The sequence below is a fragment of the Geotrypetes seraphini genome, chromosome 2 (assembly GCF_902459505.1).
Source record: "Geotrypetes seraphini chromosome 2, aGeoSer1.1, whole genome shotgun sequence".
NCBI classification, from domain to species: domain Eukaryota; kingdom Metazoa; phylum Chordata; class Amphibia; order Gymnophiona; family Dermophiidae; genus Geotrypetes; species Geotrypetes seraphini.
In genome coordinates, this window is record NC_047085.1 from 379012799 (window position 1) to 379027429 (window position 14631).

At 43.6% G+C, this 14631-nt stretch overlaps 1 protein-coding gene across 1 annotated transcript in view; it reads right to left on the bottom strand.

Annotated features, from left to right (window-relative positions):
- TMEFF1 (transmembrane protein with EGF like and two follistatin like domains 1) overlaps positions 1 to 14631 on the bottom strand; it is a 436679-nt gene that overhangs the window by 173986 nt on the left and 248062 nt on the right. The window contains exon 4 of the mRNA XM_033930653.1: positions 6624 to 6650. Within this exon, the coding sequence (XP_033786544.1) occupies positions 6624 to 6650 (27 nt within the window). The remainder of the gene's footprint in view (positions 1 to 6623; positions 6651 to 14631) is intronic.

The following is a 14631-nucleotide window of genomic DNA, read 5'->3' on the forward strand; positions in this document are numbered from 1 at the left end:
CCTCAAGAGTGTAGAGCTGCAATTTGTTCAGTCTCTCTTCGTACGAGAGACCCTTGAGCCCCGAGATCATCCTGGTGGCCGTCCGTTGAACCGATTCAATTCTGCGCACATCTTTACTGTAATGTGGCCTCCAGAATTGCACACAGTACTCCAGATGAGGTCTCACTATGGCCCTGTACATGGTCATGTATGTTAACCCAGTATGTTTTTTATTTAAAGTCAGTGTATTTGTATTTCTATTTTACTTGAATTGTACATCGCTTAGATATTCAATAAGTGATTTATCAAGCACTAATAAAACTTGAAACTTGAAACTTGGCATGTTTCAGTTTTTTGGTCTATTATGATCTACTTCAGTTCTCTTTTTTTTCTAGCATTCCCTTTCTGTTTTCTCTAACCACTTAATCTAAATCTGTTGTTAATCCTGGTATATAAATAACTGATATTATCAATGTATACATGCCTTACTAGGTTTAATAATAATTTTTTAAAGGCCTACAATAAGGTTCAAAATGATATTAACATGAAATATTTTGTGTTATTATTCTTTAGTGAATAAGTGATCATTTAGTGTGTGATATACTGTAATTGGTTTTGTCAAATAGGAAACAGAAACAGAGAAAAATGAAGGCAGGTAAAGACCACATGGCCTATCCATTCTGACCATCCATGCCATCTATTATTCCTTCCACTCCCTTAGCAATCCATTCTATTTGTCCAAAGCTTTCTTGAATTCAGATACACTTTTTGTCCCCATCACCTCCACTTTAAGGCCATTGCACTAATTCACCACTCTTTCCATGATAAAGCATTTCCTCAGGTTACCTCTGAATCTGTCCTCTTTCACCTTCAACATATGCTCCTTCATTCCACAGCTTCCTTTCAATTGAAAAATACTTGCCTCCTATGTATAATATTCACCATAAGCTTTTCTGACTTCCAGTATTATATTTATGTTCCCTGGTTGTTCTGAGGAAACTCCTATGTATGTATGGCACATAGATATTTAAATATCTCTATCATATTTATTTCCTTTTCTATCCCATTTTCTCCAAAGAGCTCAGAATGGGTTACATGTTAACATACATAATATATAGTTAACAGGTTGTCATAGTTACAGTACAATCTTTTTTTTATACAAGTTTTTATCCTAACTTGGCACATACTATGAATCTAATACCAATATATGTGGAGGGGCATAATCATAAAATACGTCTAAGTCCATTTTGGGCCTGTCACTAGATGCCCAAAGTCGGACATGTCCAAAGTCCATTCTTGAAGGGCACGACCAGGGGGCATTTTGAGGTGTATTTCATCCTGGGAGTGGAGGGACCTGTTTGGCACGTACTGAGGAAGCATGGCCATCATGTAGCCCGGCATCATGTCATGCTAGGATTTGAACACTAGCATCAGGCCCTTGAAGATACAACATTTGGCTACGGGCAGCCAGTGAACTGACAATAGAGCCTTGGAGACAGGGTCGTGGGCAAGGAGGCTTTTTTTGAAGTCTGATTGCTGCATTTTGTGCATGCTGGAGATGTATGTTCTTCACCATGAGACCATGGAATAGGGCATTGCAGTAGTCCATGTAGGAGAGGACTAAGGCATAGAGTAATTGGGTGAAGTCTAATGAGACCATACGTCCTGTTTTGAATGGGACCGTCCCATTTTTAGATCCCCTGTCCCATTGTCCCCACGCACAGTTTTGGGATGTCGAAATGTCCCGTTTTCAGACAAAGCATCCTGAAGCTAGATGTGGAGACAACCGGACAGGTGATCGCGGAGCCTGGGCTCTCTCCCTGCTTGCCCATCGCCGACACAGCAACAGGGCCAGGCGAGGCAACTGCACAACGTCCGGCCCAGAAGCCTTCTCCTCAATGTCAATTCTGATGTCGGAGAGGAAGTTCTGGGCCAGCCAATTGCCTGGCTGGCCCGGAACTTCCTCTCCGTCAGCGGCAGTGGCGGTGAAGAAGGGAGAAATTGTCAGTGGCGGTGGCGTGGGGGGGAGAGAAAGAAAGAAAAAGTTAGGGGCATGTTGTGGCAGTGGCTTGGGGGGCAGGGAGAGAGAAAGACAGAAAGAAAGAAAAAAGGGGGCAGGGAGAAAGAAAGAAAGAAGGGGTGGGGGGCAGGGAGAGAGAAATCAGGTATTAACAACAATGCCAGCATCACCAGTTCCATTAGTGCCTTTGTACAAACAGCACCAGTGTTAAACAAGCTTACAAAGATTTAGTAGTGACTGATACCAAAAAGAAGATGCCTTCTTGACTGTGTGTTTAGATTTTAATAAGGGTTTCTGTCATAGTGGTTTTAGGGAAAATGCAGTGGGTTCTAATTTTTTTGTCTTATTGTCATTCTTTAGCCTCAGTCATATATTGTTTCCAGAAAACTTTTGAAACAAAGATTTTTATTCTTTCAAACACCTAGAGGAAAACGAGTAGAATGCTGACATAATGAATCTAGGCAAACTTAATCATCTCCCAGAAACCTGGCTGGTATGAAATAACTTCCACTGGATATCGAATGACAGCATCAATCACAAATGAAAGAGAAAGAAAGAAATGAAAAAAAAGAAAGGATGCACAGTTAGAAGGAAGTGCAACCAGAGACTCACCAGACAACAAAGATAGGAAAAATGATTTTATTTTCAATTTAGTGATCAAAATGTGTCAGTTTTGAGAATTTATATCTGCTGCCTATATTTTGCACTATATTTGTCTATTTTTCTATAGTTGTTACTGAGGTGATATTGCATATTTTAAAGTCATCTGTTTTGACCTCTTAGAAAAAAAACCGAATATACACTGCATACAGTGTGCTTTGTGGTTTTTTTCTTTATTTTATGGTTACCATTATGGGCTCCTTTTACAAAGCCGCGCTAGCGGGGTTAGCGCGAGCGACTTTTCATCATGCGCTAACACCCGTGCTGGCCAAAAACTACTGCCTGCTCAAGAGGAGGCAGTAGTGGCTAGTGTGTCCGGCGGTTTAGCGCACGCTATTACGCGCGTTAAACCGCTAGCGCACATTTGTAAAAGGAGCCCTATGACTTAATAAGATATTGTGTGGACATGAAAAATGAATTGAAGAATAGGGGGCAGGGCTAGGGCGGGACTGAAAATCAGTAGATGTCCTGGTCACGTTAGTGAAGTGAGACTCAGAAAAGTAGTTCTTTATTTTCCAGATTTGCTGCAGGTAGTAAAATGAAGAAGATACCACCTGAGAGATATGGTTGGAAACCGACAGGTTGGAGTCAAGGAGTATTCCTAGGCTGTGCTTTTGGACTTTTGTAGCTATTTTAAGTCCCAGCATAGCGAGGGACGGGCACGGTTGCAGTGTTCTTTGTGAATCCAAAGGAGTTCTGTTTTGGAGGTGCTTAGTTGTAATTTGTTGACAGACATCCAGTTTTTGATTTCTGAGAGGCAGTTTAGGAGTTTCATGATCTATGCATCATGGTTTTCTCCTAGCAGTAGGTATAGCTGGATGTCATCCGCGAAGGAGTGAATCTGGCATTTGGCATTTGCAGGCTATGACTAGGACAGGTCAAATGTAGACATTGAATAATATCTCCTTTCCCCTGCCTTTCTTCTAAAGTACACATTAGGGAATGACACGGTGGCTGTTACCCACGACTAGCAGTGGATAACCCGCCAAAACGGTGGGGAAAAAACTGTTCATCATGGCTATGGGGACAAGATCATTCACCGCCCCGTGGAGCGGTGAATGGCCTTGTCCCTGCTGTTAAGGGAGGGAACGCACATGGTCACCTATCACGCTCCCTACCTCCTTCCTGATCGCTTTTGCCGCTGCCCAGTCCAAATATCTCCCTACTCCCTCCCTGCCCCTTACCTTCGTGGCCGGCAATTTCTAAATTGCTTTCCTACAAGCACCCGGAGCGTTGAAGCTGCGTGTGGCTGCCTTAAAGGTCATCTCTGACGCAACCGGAAGTTGCATCAAAGACGACCTTTCCAGCAGCCATATGCAACTTCAACGCTCTGGCTGCTCGTAGGAAAGCAATTTAGAAATCACCAGCCTTGAAGGTAAGGGGCAGGGTTTGTCGGCATAGTTGTGCGCTGCAAGCAGGAAACACTCCTTCTGCCTGTCGGACCGGGACTGTTATCTGGGGGGGGTGCGGGTGCATGGCGGAAGCAGCTAAGAGGTGTTCTTGCTGCACAGGGGCATGAAAGCGCCACAAAGGTAAGGGGCAGGGAGGGGGAAAGGTGGGGTGGAGAGGGACAGACGCTGAAGGGAAATGGTGAAGACAGAGTGGGGAGAAGATGCTGAAGAGAAATGGGGATGAGAGATTGGGAGAAAACACTGAAGGGAAATGGAGAACAGAGAGTGGGGAGAAGATGCTGAAGGGAAATGGGGAAGAGAGATTGGGAGAAGACGCTGAAGGGAAATGGGGAACAGAGAGTGGGGAGAAGACGCTGAAGGGAAATGGGGATGATAGATTGGGAGAAGACACTGAAGGGAAATGGGGAAGAGAGTGGGGAGAAGATGCTGGCAGGGAAGAAGACAGAGATACCAGATATGGGGGAGCAGAGGGAAGAAGATGGGTGCGGGGGGAGGGAAAGGCACAGTAACAGAGCAAATAGAAGACTCAAAGAAAAGAGAGACAGTGGATGGAAGGAATTGAATGAGAAGCAGAAACCAGACAACAAAGGTAGAAAAAAAATTATATTTCTTTTTCTTTTTTTTTGCTTTAGGAATAAGCTAAATATTGCAGTACTGAGGCTTGTATGGATGCTGCGGGGACGGGGCAGTGAAGGGGACGGCGAGGACGGGGCAGTGAAGGGGACGGCGGGGCAGAGACAGGGCAGTGAAGGGAATGGCGGGGACGGGGCGGTAAAGGGGACGGTGGTCCAGGGACGGTGCAGTGACGGGAACAAATTTTTTCCCCGTGTCATTCTCTAGTACACATATTGACATATGTTTTACTAATCTTGCTGAACATGTACAGTAGGGTCAGGATTATATAAACGGCATATGTAGGCGGCGGTAGGTGTCCTACCGCTGTTTAACCAGCCAATCGAGATGCACGTTTTTTCAAAAAAAACCTCCCAAGGCAGGCCGCCTACATTGGAGGCACCTCTGGGAGCCTAGGGAGGCGTGTGAGCCTGCCTAAGCTTGCCTAAGGCTAGGCGTGGGTGTGGTTTGGCCAGGAAGGAGCCTTAAGTGGACCTAGGCAACTGTACGCATCTCTCTAGGCCAGCGGGAGATGTGTACAATGTGGTGACAGGTCAAAAGCGCGCGACGACAAAGGTGCGCTGACAACCCAGCGCAGACAACTGAGCGCAAGGTGGAAGCGCGCCGAAGAACCCCCCCACTTTACTTAACAGAGATGGCGCCGGCATTGTGGGGGGTTTGGGGGGTTGAAACCCCCCACATTATACTGAAAACTTCACTTTTTCCCTAAAAAAGAGGGAAAAAGTTAAGTTTCCAGTAAATGAGGGGGGTTACAACCCTCCAAACCCCCACAACGCCGGCGGGATTTCTATTAAGTAAAGTGGGGGGGTTCCCCACCAACACCCCCTGTCGGAGCCCCTTAAAATACTGTTTTTCTTTGGCGCGCTTCCGCCTTGCGCTCAGTTGTCTGCGCTGGGTTGTCAGCATGCCTTTGTCGTCGCGCACTTTTGACTATGAACCGTAAAATGTAGGCCAGCAAAATGCTGGCCTACATTGTAAGTAGATGTGGTTGCTGAGCTTATTGTGGCAAGGGATCTCCCTACCACAATAAGTTTAGGGGCCGCCCATCCCTCTCCCCCCACAACAATCACAGCAGGACGGTCTACCAGGAAAGGGGGGGTGGGTTGGCAGGAGGGAATGGGCATTCCTCCTGCTGGTAGTCTTCGCGGGGAGGTGGGGACAGCTTCCCACTAAACTTATCATGCAGGGAGATCCGTTGCCATGATACGCTCAGCGGGTGTCTATTTAAAGTAGTTTCAGAAATAACTGAAATGTGTTCTCAAGATAATTAGAGTTTGGTGGAATACCACTTTGAGCTACTCCTTTCTCTCCTTAGAACATAGCTGATCCTAATAGAAACCATGAAGGGTACTCTAAATTATTTATTTTTCATTCATGTGACTTGGGGCTCACAAGCTCCAAGCACATAACTCATGTGGAAAGACCCTTTAACAGGATGTTGCTTTATGCAGTACAAATTTCATGTCTTTTTGACTGTAATTAGAGCAGAATTACCTCTGCTCACATAACCAAGTTGGAAGCACATTATCATAAATGATATAAACAAATTTGTAATATCATCTATCAAATGAATATAAGGTTAAAAAAAAACCCGGTATACATTCACATACCTTAGCTCAGTGATTCCCAACCCTGTCCTGGAGGAACACCAGGCCAATCGGGTTTTCAGGCTAGCCCTAATGAATATGCATGAGAGAGATTTGCATATGATGGAAGTGATAGGCATGCAAATTTGCTTCATGCATATTCATTAGGGCTAGCCTGAAAACCCAATTGGCCTGGTGTTCCTCCAGGACAGGGTTGGGAACCACTGCCTTAGCTAAAAAATTCAATAAACATTAAAACAAAATTCTCAACAATCAAAACTTGTATATTCAAATCTGTTTCAGTTACTTAAAATAATATAGTTTAAGACTTACCCCCTTCTCCCGATCCAGAACCATTATCTAAGGAGAAAATAAACAAACATACTTCTATTAAAAAGTATCCAAAAACACAGTGTTCTTTTATTTTCGAAATGGAATTGTAAATTAATGTATACATCACTAAAGGCTTGTAGTCTGTAAAATATGGAGGGGTGCAAAAATTTATTCACAAAAGTAAATCTTCAAAATTTACAATCTCCCAAGGCGAACTGAGAAAAACAAAAAGACAGTGGGACGAATATATTTATTTAAAAACATTTATATACCTCCAATCTTGTTCTCAAAGGTTAACAAAATTTTTATATACATGTCTCCTCCGATATTCAGCGCTGGTTGGTTACATAGCATTTAGTCGGCTAAGCGCTAATATACAGCAGGAGATAGCCAGTTATCTCCGCTGAATACTTGCAACTAGCTGGCTATATCGTCCAACTTAGCTAGTTAGCTGTGAATATTTAAGTACTGGCCACCTAAGTTTAGTGGGAAAATCAGACTGCATAGTTTCAAACATTTTCAATGTTTTAAAAATACATTAGTATAATATTTTTTAATCTTAATTGATTCATAATTTATGTTCAGTGTCCTCTTTCAACCTTGACACATTAACAAAGTCTTCGATGCCACAAACTAAACATCATTTTGCTAAAATGGATCTTAATGGTCACAAACTGAATGACATCATTTTGAAAACAGGGATCATCCAGTTTTTACAGCATTTTGCAGTAATACCCGTCAATAATAGTAATAACTTTTTAAATTTGTTTTGGGGTTATTTGGAAACATGTTGGGGGTCTTGTCTTTCCCAGACATTGGGGGGCTGATATTCAGACCACAGGAGATGGCCGGCTCTCTCCCGTGGTTGGCGAATCCTGCCGATATTCATCCTGGCCGGCCAAATAATGCACAGCCAGCTATCTGATGATATTCAGCAGGAGATGTTTGGCTGTCTCTTGCTGAATATCCTGTTCAGTGGATTGGCAAGTGACCCGATATGTAACGTGACATAGCCAGTCATTGCTAATATTCATCAGCTCAATGCCTAAGTTCAGGGACAAAAAAGACCCACCGAAAAAGCAGGTCTATCTTTGGCCGTCAGGACTTAGCTGGCCAGCCGGTGAATATCGACTTAGAAGGCCAAAATGAAATCTGGAAATTCAATGTCAGTCACTGGATATGGTGATGGCACTGAATTTCCGGTTTCGCCGCTGACCACGGGAGATAGCCATCCATCTCTCATGGTCTGAATATTGGCCCCATATATAGATAGATAGATAGAGATTATGATTATGATTATTGAAAGCTTCTATGCTACTACTAATGACTAGGGAGTCTATTCAGAGCTGTCTACATGAGCTTCTGCAAGGCGCAACAATAATGAGCTTCTGCAAAGGTGTTATGATACATTAGCTTCTGTAGAGATGTTATCATAAGGAGTTGTGAGGTGTTACAATTATAGATATACTGTAGATATACATGACAAATAACCATTAAAAAACGCCTGTACTACGAGATTCAGAAAGCTTCTTCCTGAATGACAAAATATTTGTCCTTGCCACGTATGTCCACTGGAAAAGTATTCCAAAACGAAGGACGGGCCTCCAATAGAAAAGATTTGCTCTCTAGTTTCTAGCGAAGTACATTTGTTAGTGCACTTTCAGGGAGAAATTACCAAGGTGGAAAAAAAGTCAGGCTTTTACCGTAACTTGATTTACCGAGGCAGTCAGCAACCAATAACAGATTGGTGCCACAGGTTACTGAATCCCATGGTATATGAACAGTACTGCTCGTGAGCCACCTCATGAGCAGAGTTATTCTACCAAACTAGAAGCTCAGGCCACATAGCCACAGCCTGATGCTCCCAAGCACTTCTTAAAGGGGCCAGCCAGTGAGCTTCCCCTAGATCAGCGATCTCAAATTCAAACCCTTTGCAGGGTCACATTTTGGATTTGTAGGTACTCGGAGGGCTGCAGAAAAAAACAGTTAATGTCTTATTAAAGAAATGACAACTCTGTATGAGGTACAACTCATTATAGTTTATAAATCTTTCCTTAATTGCAACAGGCAGAAAGTGAAAAACTATCAAAGTATCAACTGCAAGAGACAAGATTTTGGACCAACTATTTTGAGGCCCTCAGGATTTTAAAGAATGATTCTTTATGGAAAACTTGTGCCTTAAGAGTCTGGCGGTCGCGTCTGCAACCGCCTTCAGCTCTGACCTCCTCCAGCACCGGACACACGCACAAGATGCACTGCCTCCAATGGTTACCTTTCGTTCTGAAACGTTGCCCACCTCACTGCTGTAACCTCATGCAAGTGCTTTCCTATGTCTGCACGCAACTGGACTCCACCTCACAATCGTGTACAGACATAGGAAAGCACTTGTGTGAGGTTACAGCGACCACCGGCGCAACTGCCGGACACTTAAGGCATAAGTTTTCCATAAAGAATCATTTATAATACTGAGGGCCTCAAAATAGTACCTGACGGGCCACATGTGACCCGTGGGCTGCGAGTTTCAGACCACTGCCCTAGATGCACCAACCAATAAAGTTCCTCCAATTTGGATTTCACACCCCATAAAGCCCCCCCCCCCCATATATGATGTTGATCCAGATAGCTCCTCCATAAAGGAAAGGGGATGGGATTTGATGTACCACCTTTATATGGTTACAATCAAAGCAGTTTACATATTATCAGAGTAGCTGGGACAATGGGAGTGTGTGACGCAGTGGTTAAAGCTACAGCCTCAGCACCCTGAGGTTGTGGGTTCAAATCCACGCTGCTCCTTGTGACCCTGGGCAAATCACTTAATCCCCCCATTCCCCAGGTACATTAGATAGATTGTGAGCCCGCCGGGACAGGCAGGGGAAAATGCTTGAGTACCTGAATAAATTAATGTAACCCGTTCTGAGCTCTCCTGGAAGAACGGTATAGAAAATTGAATAAATAAATAAATGGAGGGTTAATTGACTTCCTAGAGTCACAAACAGCTGCAGTGGGAACTGAACTCATTTCCTCTGGTTCTCAGGCCATTGCACTGACCACTAGACTACTTTTCCCATAAAGGCACCATCTGCCAAACCCTCTAACTTGTATTGTATCCTATATTAAGCCACCCTGATCTGCATACCCCTCTTCCCAATCAAGGCCCCCTGACCCAGACGGCATTCTACAAATCAAGGTTCCTTGACGCAGAAGGCATCTCTCACAATCAAGGGCCCCTGACTCAAAATACCATGCATCAACCAAGAACCCCCTTCCTTCTGTAAGTCCCCCAGGCCTTCATTGAAGATCCCTAGTGTCTTGTTAGGTCCGGGCAGGAGTGATCTAGTCAGTCTTGTCATTTCCAGCACTGGGTTCAAAATAGTGCCAGTGATCCCTAGCAGTAGAGTCATGATAATACTGATAGAGGACAGGTTTCCAAATAAGGGCCTTGATTGGGGAGTCTTTATGGGCTTGCAATCTAGTTTTTTTTTTTTTGGGGGGGGGGCCTTTATGGGTGGGTGGCATCCAGGCCAAGACAACTTTATGGGGTGGGGAGGAATCTCAGAGGAACTCGCTGGCTGGCCCCTCTAAGAACTGCCCAGGAGCATCCAACACCGATTTTTAAAGTCCAATGCTCCTGAGACAGTCACATAACCCCAGCGTTTTGATGTGGGGATTTTTCCAGCTATGACACAGCTTGTGGTGTTCACAGCAAGCCACATTATAGAAATTACATAGTAATGAGGTGTTTTGCATGAATTTTCATTCCTTACATCTCATTACTAGATACTCTACAGTAACCTAAATAGCTAGTATTAGAGCCCTTTAAAGGGAAAATAATGTGCATTGTTGTCCTAATGCAGCTTGATAATTATCCCTTTATTTGTTAGCATGTTTCTTTAAAAAATTAGTGTAGAGTAAATTAACACTGCTTTGATGTACTGTTTAAATGTAGTAAGGTGATTTGGAAATCGATGGTCTGTCGTTCAGGATGTTTCAGTGCAATTAGAAAGCAACATTTTTCCTCGTATTAGCTATTGCAAATTGGATGTTTGTAAACCTACGTATGTAATATAGGGAGAAATTCAGCAAAATAAATGCATGAATTTATCCCTGTTGTTCCTAATTTTTTTCTCTCTGCCTTGTGCCCATCTCCTATGTAGATGAACATAAAAACTGGGACAGATCAAAGGTCCATCGAGCCCAGTATCCTATTTTCAACAGAGGTCAACCCAGGTCACAAGGAACCCTGAAGAAAGAAAGTAAAGGACTTATCAAGGCAACCAAAGAACAAGCACTTTGAAGAAATGCAATAAAAGCTAAAATTGAAATTAATAAAACATCCCAAGTGCTGCCTGGGCAAAGAGGCTAAAGAGACTGTGTGCCAACTAGTCACTGGCTACAAATAGGACACCTAGATAAAGAAAGGCACAACAAAGTCTCATTACATGTAATATAGTAAGTGAATGCAGTTTACAGAATTATATGGCGCAGGACCTGCTTACATTGGAAAGTTGGTCCTCAACCTGGCAACTAGGCTTCAATGCTAAGAAATGTAAGGTCATGCACCTCGGAAGCGGAAATCCATGCAGGACGTACTTCTTGAATGGAGAAACTTTAACTAGGACTTCAGCAGAACGAGATTTAGGAGTAATCATCAGTGCAGACATGAAAACTGCCAATCAAGTGGAGAAGGCTTCATCTAAGGCAAGGCAGATATTGGGTTGTATCAATAGAAGTTTCGTCAGCCGAAAGCCTGAAGTCATAATGCCGTTGTACAGGGCCATGGTGAGACCTCATCTGGAGTACTGTGTGCAATTCTGGAGGCCACATTACAGTAAAGATGTGCGCAGAATTGAATCGGTTCAGCGGACGGCCACCAGAATGATCTCGGGGCTCAAGGGTCTCTCGTATGAAGAGAGACTGAACAAATTGCAGCTCTACACTCTCGAGGAACGTAGGGAGAGGGGAGACATGATCGAAACATTTAAGTATCTCACGGGACGTGTCGAAGTGGAAGATGATATTTTCTTTCTCAAGGGACCCTCAGCCACAAGAGGGCACCCGCTCAAACTCAGGGGTGGAAAATTTCATAGTGACACCAGAAAGTATTTCTTCACAGAGAGAGTGGTTGATCATTGGAACAAGCTTCCAGTGCAGGTGATCGAGGCAGACAGCGTGCCAGACTTTAAGAATAAATGGGATACCCATGTTGGATCCCTACGAGGGTCAAGATAAGAAAATTGGGTCATTAGGGCATAGACAGGGGGTGGGTAAGCAGAGTGGGCAGACTTGATGGGCTGTAGCCCTTTTCTGCCGTCATCTTCTATGTTTCTATGTTACATCTATATCATTCTTTAGTGTTATGTGTTCTAATTCTACAAACTTATTTTTAAGCTTCTAGAATTTGAATATATACATTTTAAATTACGATTTTTAATACTTCTGCTATTATTATGAATCATTAGAACCTGCTTGTTGAAAGATGATGCTTTATTATTTTAGATTCTTGATATACTGTCTTTCTGTTATACAACCAAAGTGGTTTATATACTACATATGGGCACTTCCTCTGTCCCTAGTGGGTTCTAAATCTAAGTTTTTGTACCTGGACAGTGGCAGTTGAAGTGACTTGGGCAGGATCACAAGGAGCTACAGTGGGATTTGAGCTAGGGTTACCAGATTTTCCCAAAGGAAAATCCAGACCCATGGCCATACCCCCAGGCTCGCCCAGTTCTACTTCCAACCCCGCCCCCAGACGGCATCCGCGCATGTGCGGACTCGACAAAATGATGTCACCGCATTGTGTCTACGCATGCACGGATGCCCCTTCCTGATGTGACTTTGACAGGAAGCTTTTCAAAATCCGGACAAAGTGCCAGGTTTATAAAACTGTCCGGGGAAATCTGGACGTCTGGTAACCCTAAAATGAGCCCATCTCCCCTGGTTGCCAGCCCACTGCATTAACCATTAGGCTACTCCTCTAGGCCATTTTGAATCATTCATACTTTCATGCTGCTTATTTAAGTTCATCTATTCTATTTCTGGCATATTGCCAGAACCTCTCGTTTGGGATACATCGACTTTCTTGTTTTGCAAATATCTTGCTCTAAACTAAGTGCTTCCTCCAAGTTCTAATTTAATCTACTCTGTCTTATTTTAATTGTTAGTGCCAGCAAATGAGTCGTAGCCATGTTAAAGTAAAACCCATCTCATCAGAACAGATCCCCTTTCCCCAGAATGTTCCCCAGGCCCTAACAAATCTATAGCTCTCTTCCTAGCCCGAACCAACCTATCATCTCTTCCACACAATATGAGTGGAGAACGCAACCTTATAGACCAGTAATGCTCAATGTAGGGGCCTACACATGGAAGGGGAAACATTTCAAAGAATGTAACCCTGAAGATTCTGATTTCAATTCTTACCTACAAATCTACATTTATGATGGATTTGGAAAGGGAAATAGCATTGTAAAATCAGAATAAGAATATAAGAATTTCCAGGAGGATCTCATGAAACTGAAGGGCCTGGTGAACTTTAATGTGCAAATGTGCATTACAAAGTGATGTACATAAGGAAAAATCAATCCTAATCATAAATATACAATACTGGGGTCCATATGAGTAGGGTTGCCAGATTGTACATTTGTAAAATCTGGACCCCCATAGACCCTCCCCCCAGGCCCGCCCATCCCTGCCCCATTACGCCCCAGTCTGCTCCCTAATCTCACTCTAGCCCTGCCCCCTGCTGTTTGCTCTGGTCGGGCCTTCTTGCCTGACACAATTTTGGGGGAAGCTTCTCAAAATCCGGACAAAGTGCCAGGTTTTGAAAACCCATCCGGACCCCCGGACATGTACTCAAAAAGGATTTTTGTGGACCATATGATGAAATCTTCAGTGCGTGACAGTGGACAAAAAATTAGAAATAGAATGGTAGGAGTTATTTGGAAAGGACAGAGAATAAGAAGGTGATTATTACAATGCCTCTGTCTCTATCCATGGTGTGATTGTACAATCCATACAGAAAAGGACTATCCATAGGTTGAACTACATTGAGTACTGTGTGCAGAAGTGGAACCCATACACGGAAAGACTCCCCAAATGATGAACAGGATGTTACAAACTTTCCTACGAGGGCTTTTTAGCTTGGAACAGGGCCTCAGCATTATATCCTTCTCAATTAACTTTCAGGCCTCATGAGATTTTCATAATTAAATCCAAATAATGTTAATATGCATTGTACAGATCAGCAGTGAGCACTTTGCCAAAGCTTTTCAGCCAAAAATAATGAACATTTCTTCCCATATTTTCTTCTTTTGAGATCTCCCTCCTCAATGATAAACTGGAGCAGTTTTCCTCAGTAACGCTCACTTAACATTGAGGAGATTATTTCTGGTTCAAATATTTCCATTTGTCTTCTAATATTTGCTTAATGTCCGTTCTGAAATCCATGAAATCTAGTTGGCTGAGTGTGTTGCTAATATTGTAAATAAATCTCTTGATACTAGTAGGTTGTGTGCCAGAACTGTTAAAAAAAAAACCCCACTATCCCCTGGATTCAGGGCTCCTTTTATCAAGCCGTGCTAGCGGTTTAATGCGCGTAATACCGCGTGCTAAACCGCCAGCAGCGCTACCTGCTAATGCCTCCCTTGAGCAGGTGTTAGTTTTTAGGCCAGTGCAGGGGTTAACGCCTGATGAAACATCGTGTGCGTTAACCCCGCTAGCGCAGCTTAATAAAAGGAGTCCTCTATATATGGTGCCCAGATTTGGACAGCTACCGCGATGCGTGTGCAACAATTGGCTAATGCTACAAACCAATTATTGATGTCAATTGGCACAAATGCACATGCATCTGGCTAAGCGCTATTCTATATTGCTGGGTGCCTAAATCCCACAGTGCACCACACAAAGTGGGGCTTGGCCCTGGGAGGGGAATGGGCGAGTCAGGGGCGTTCCAAAACGTTGTGCGCGGTGTTTACAATAATGAGCCTCTGCGCCAACTTGGGCGCCTGGGTTT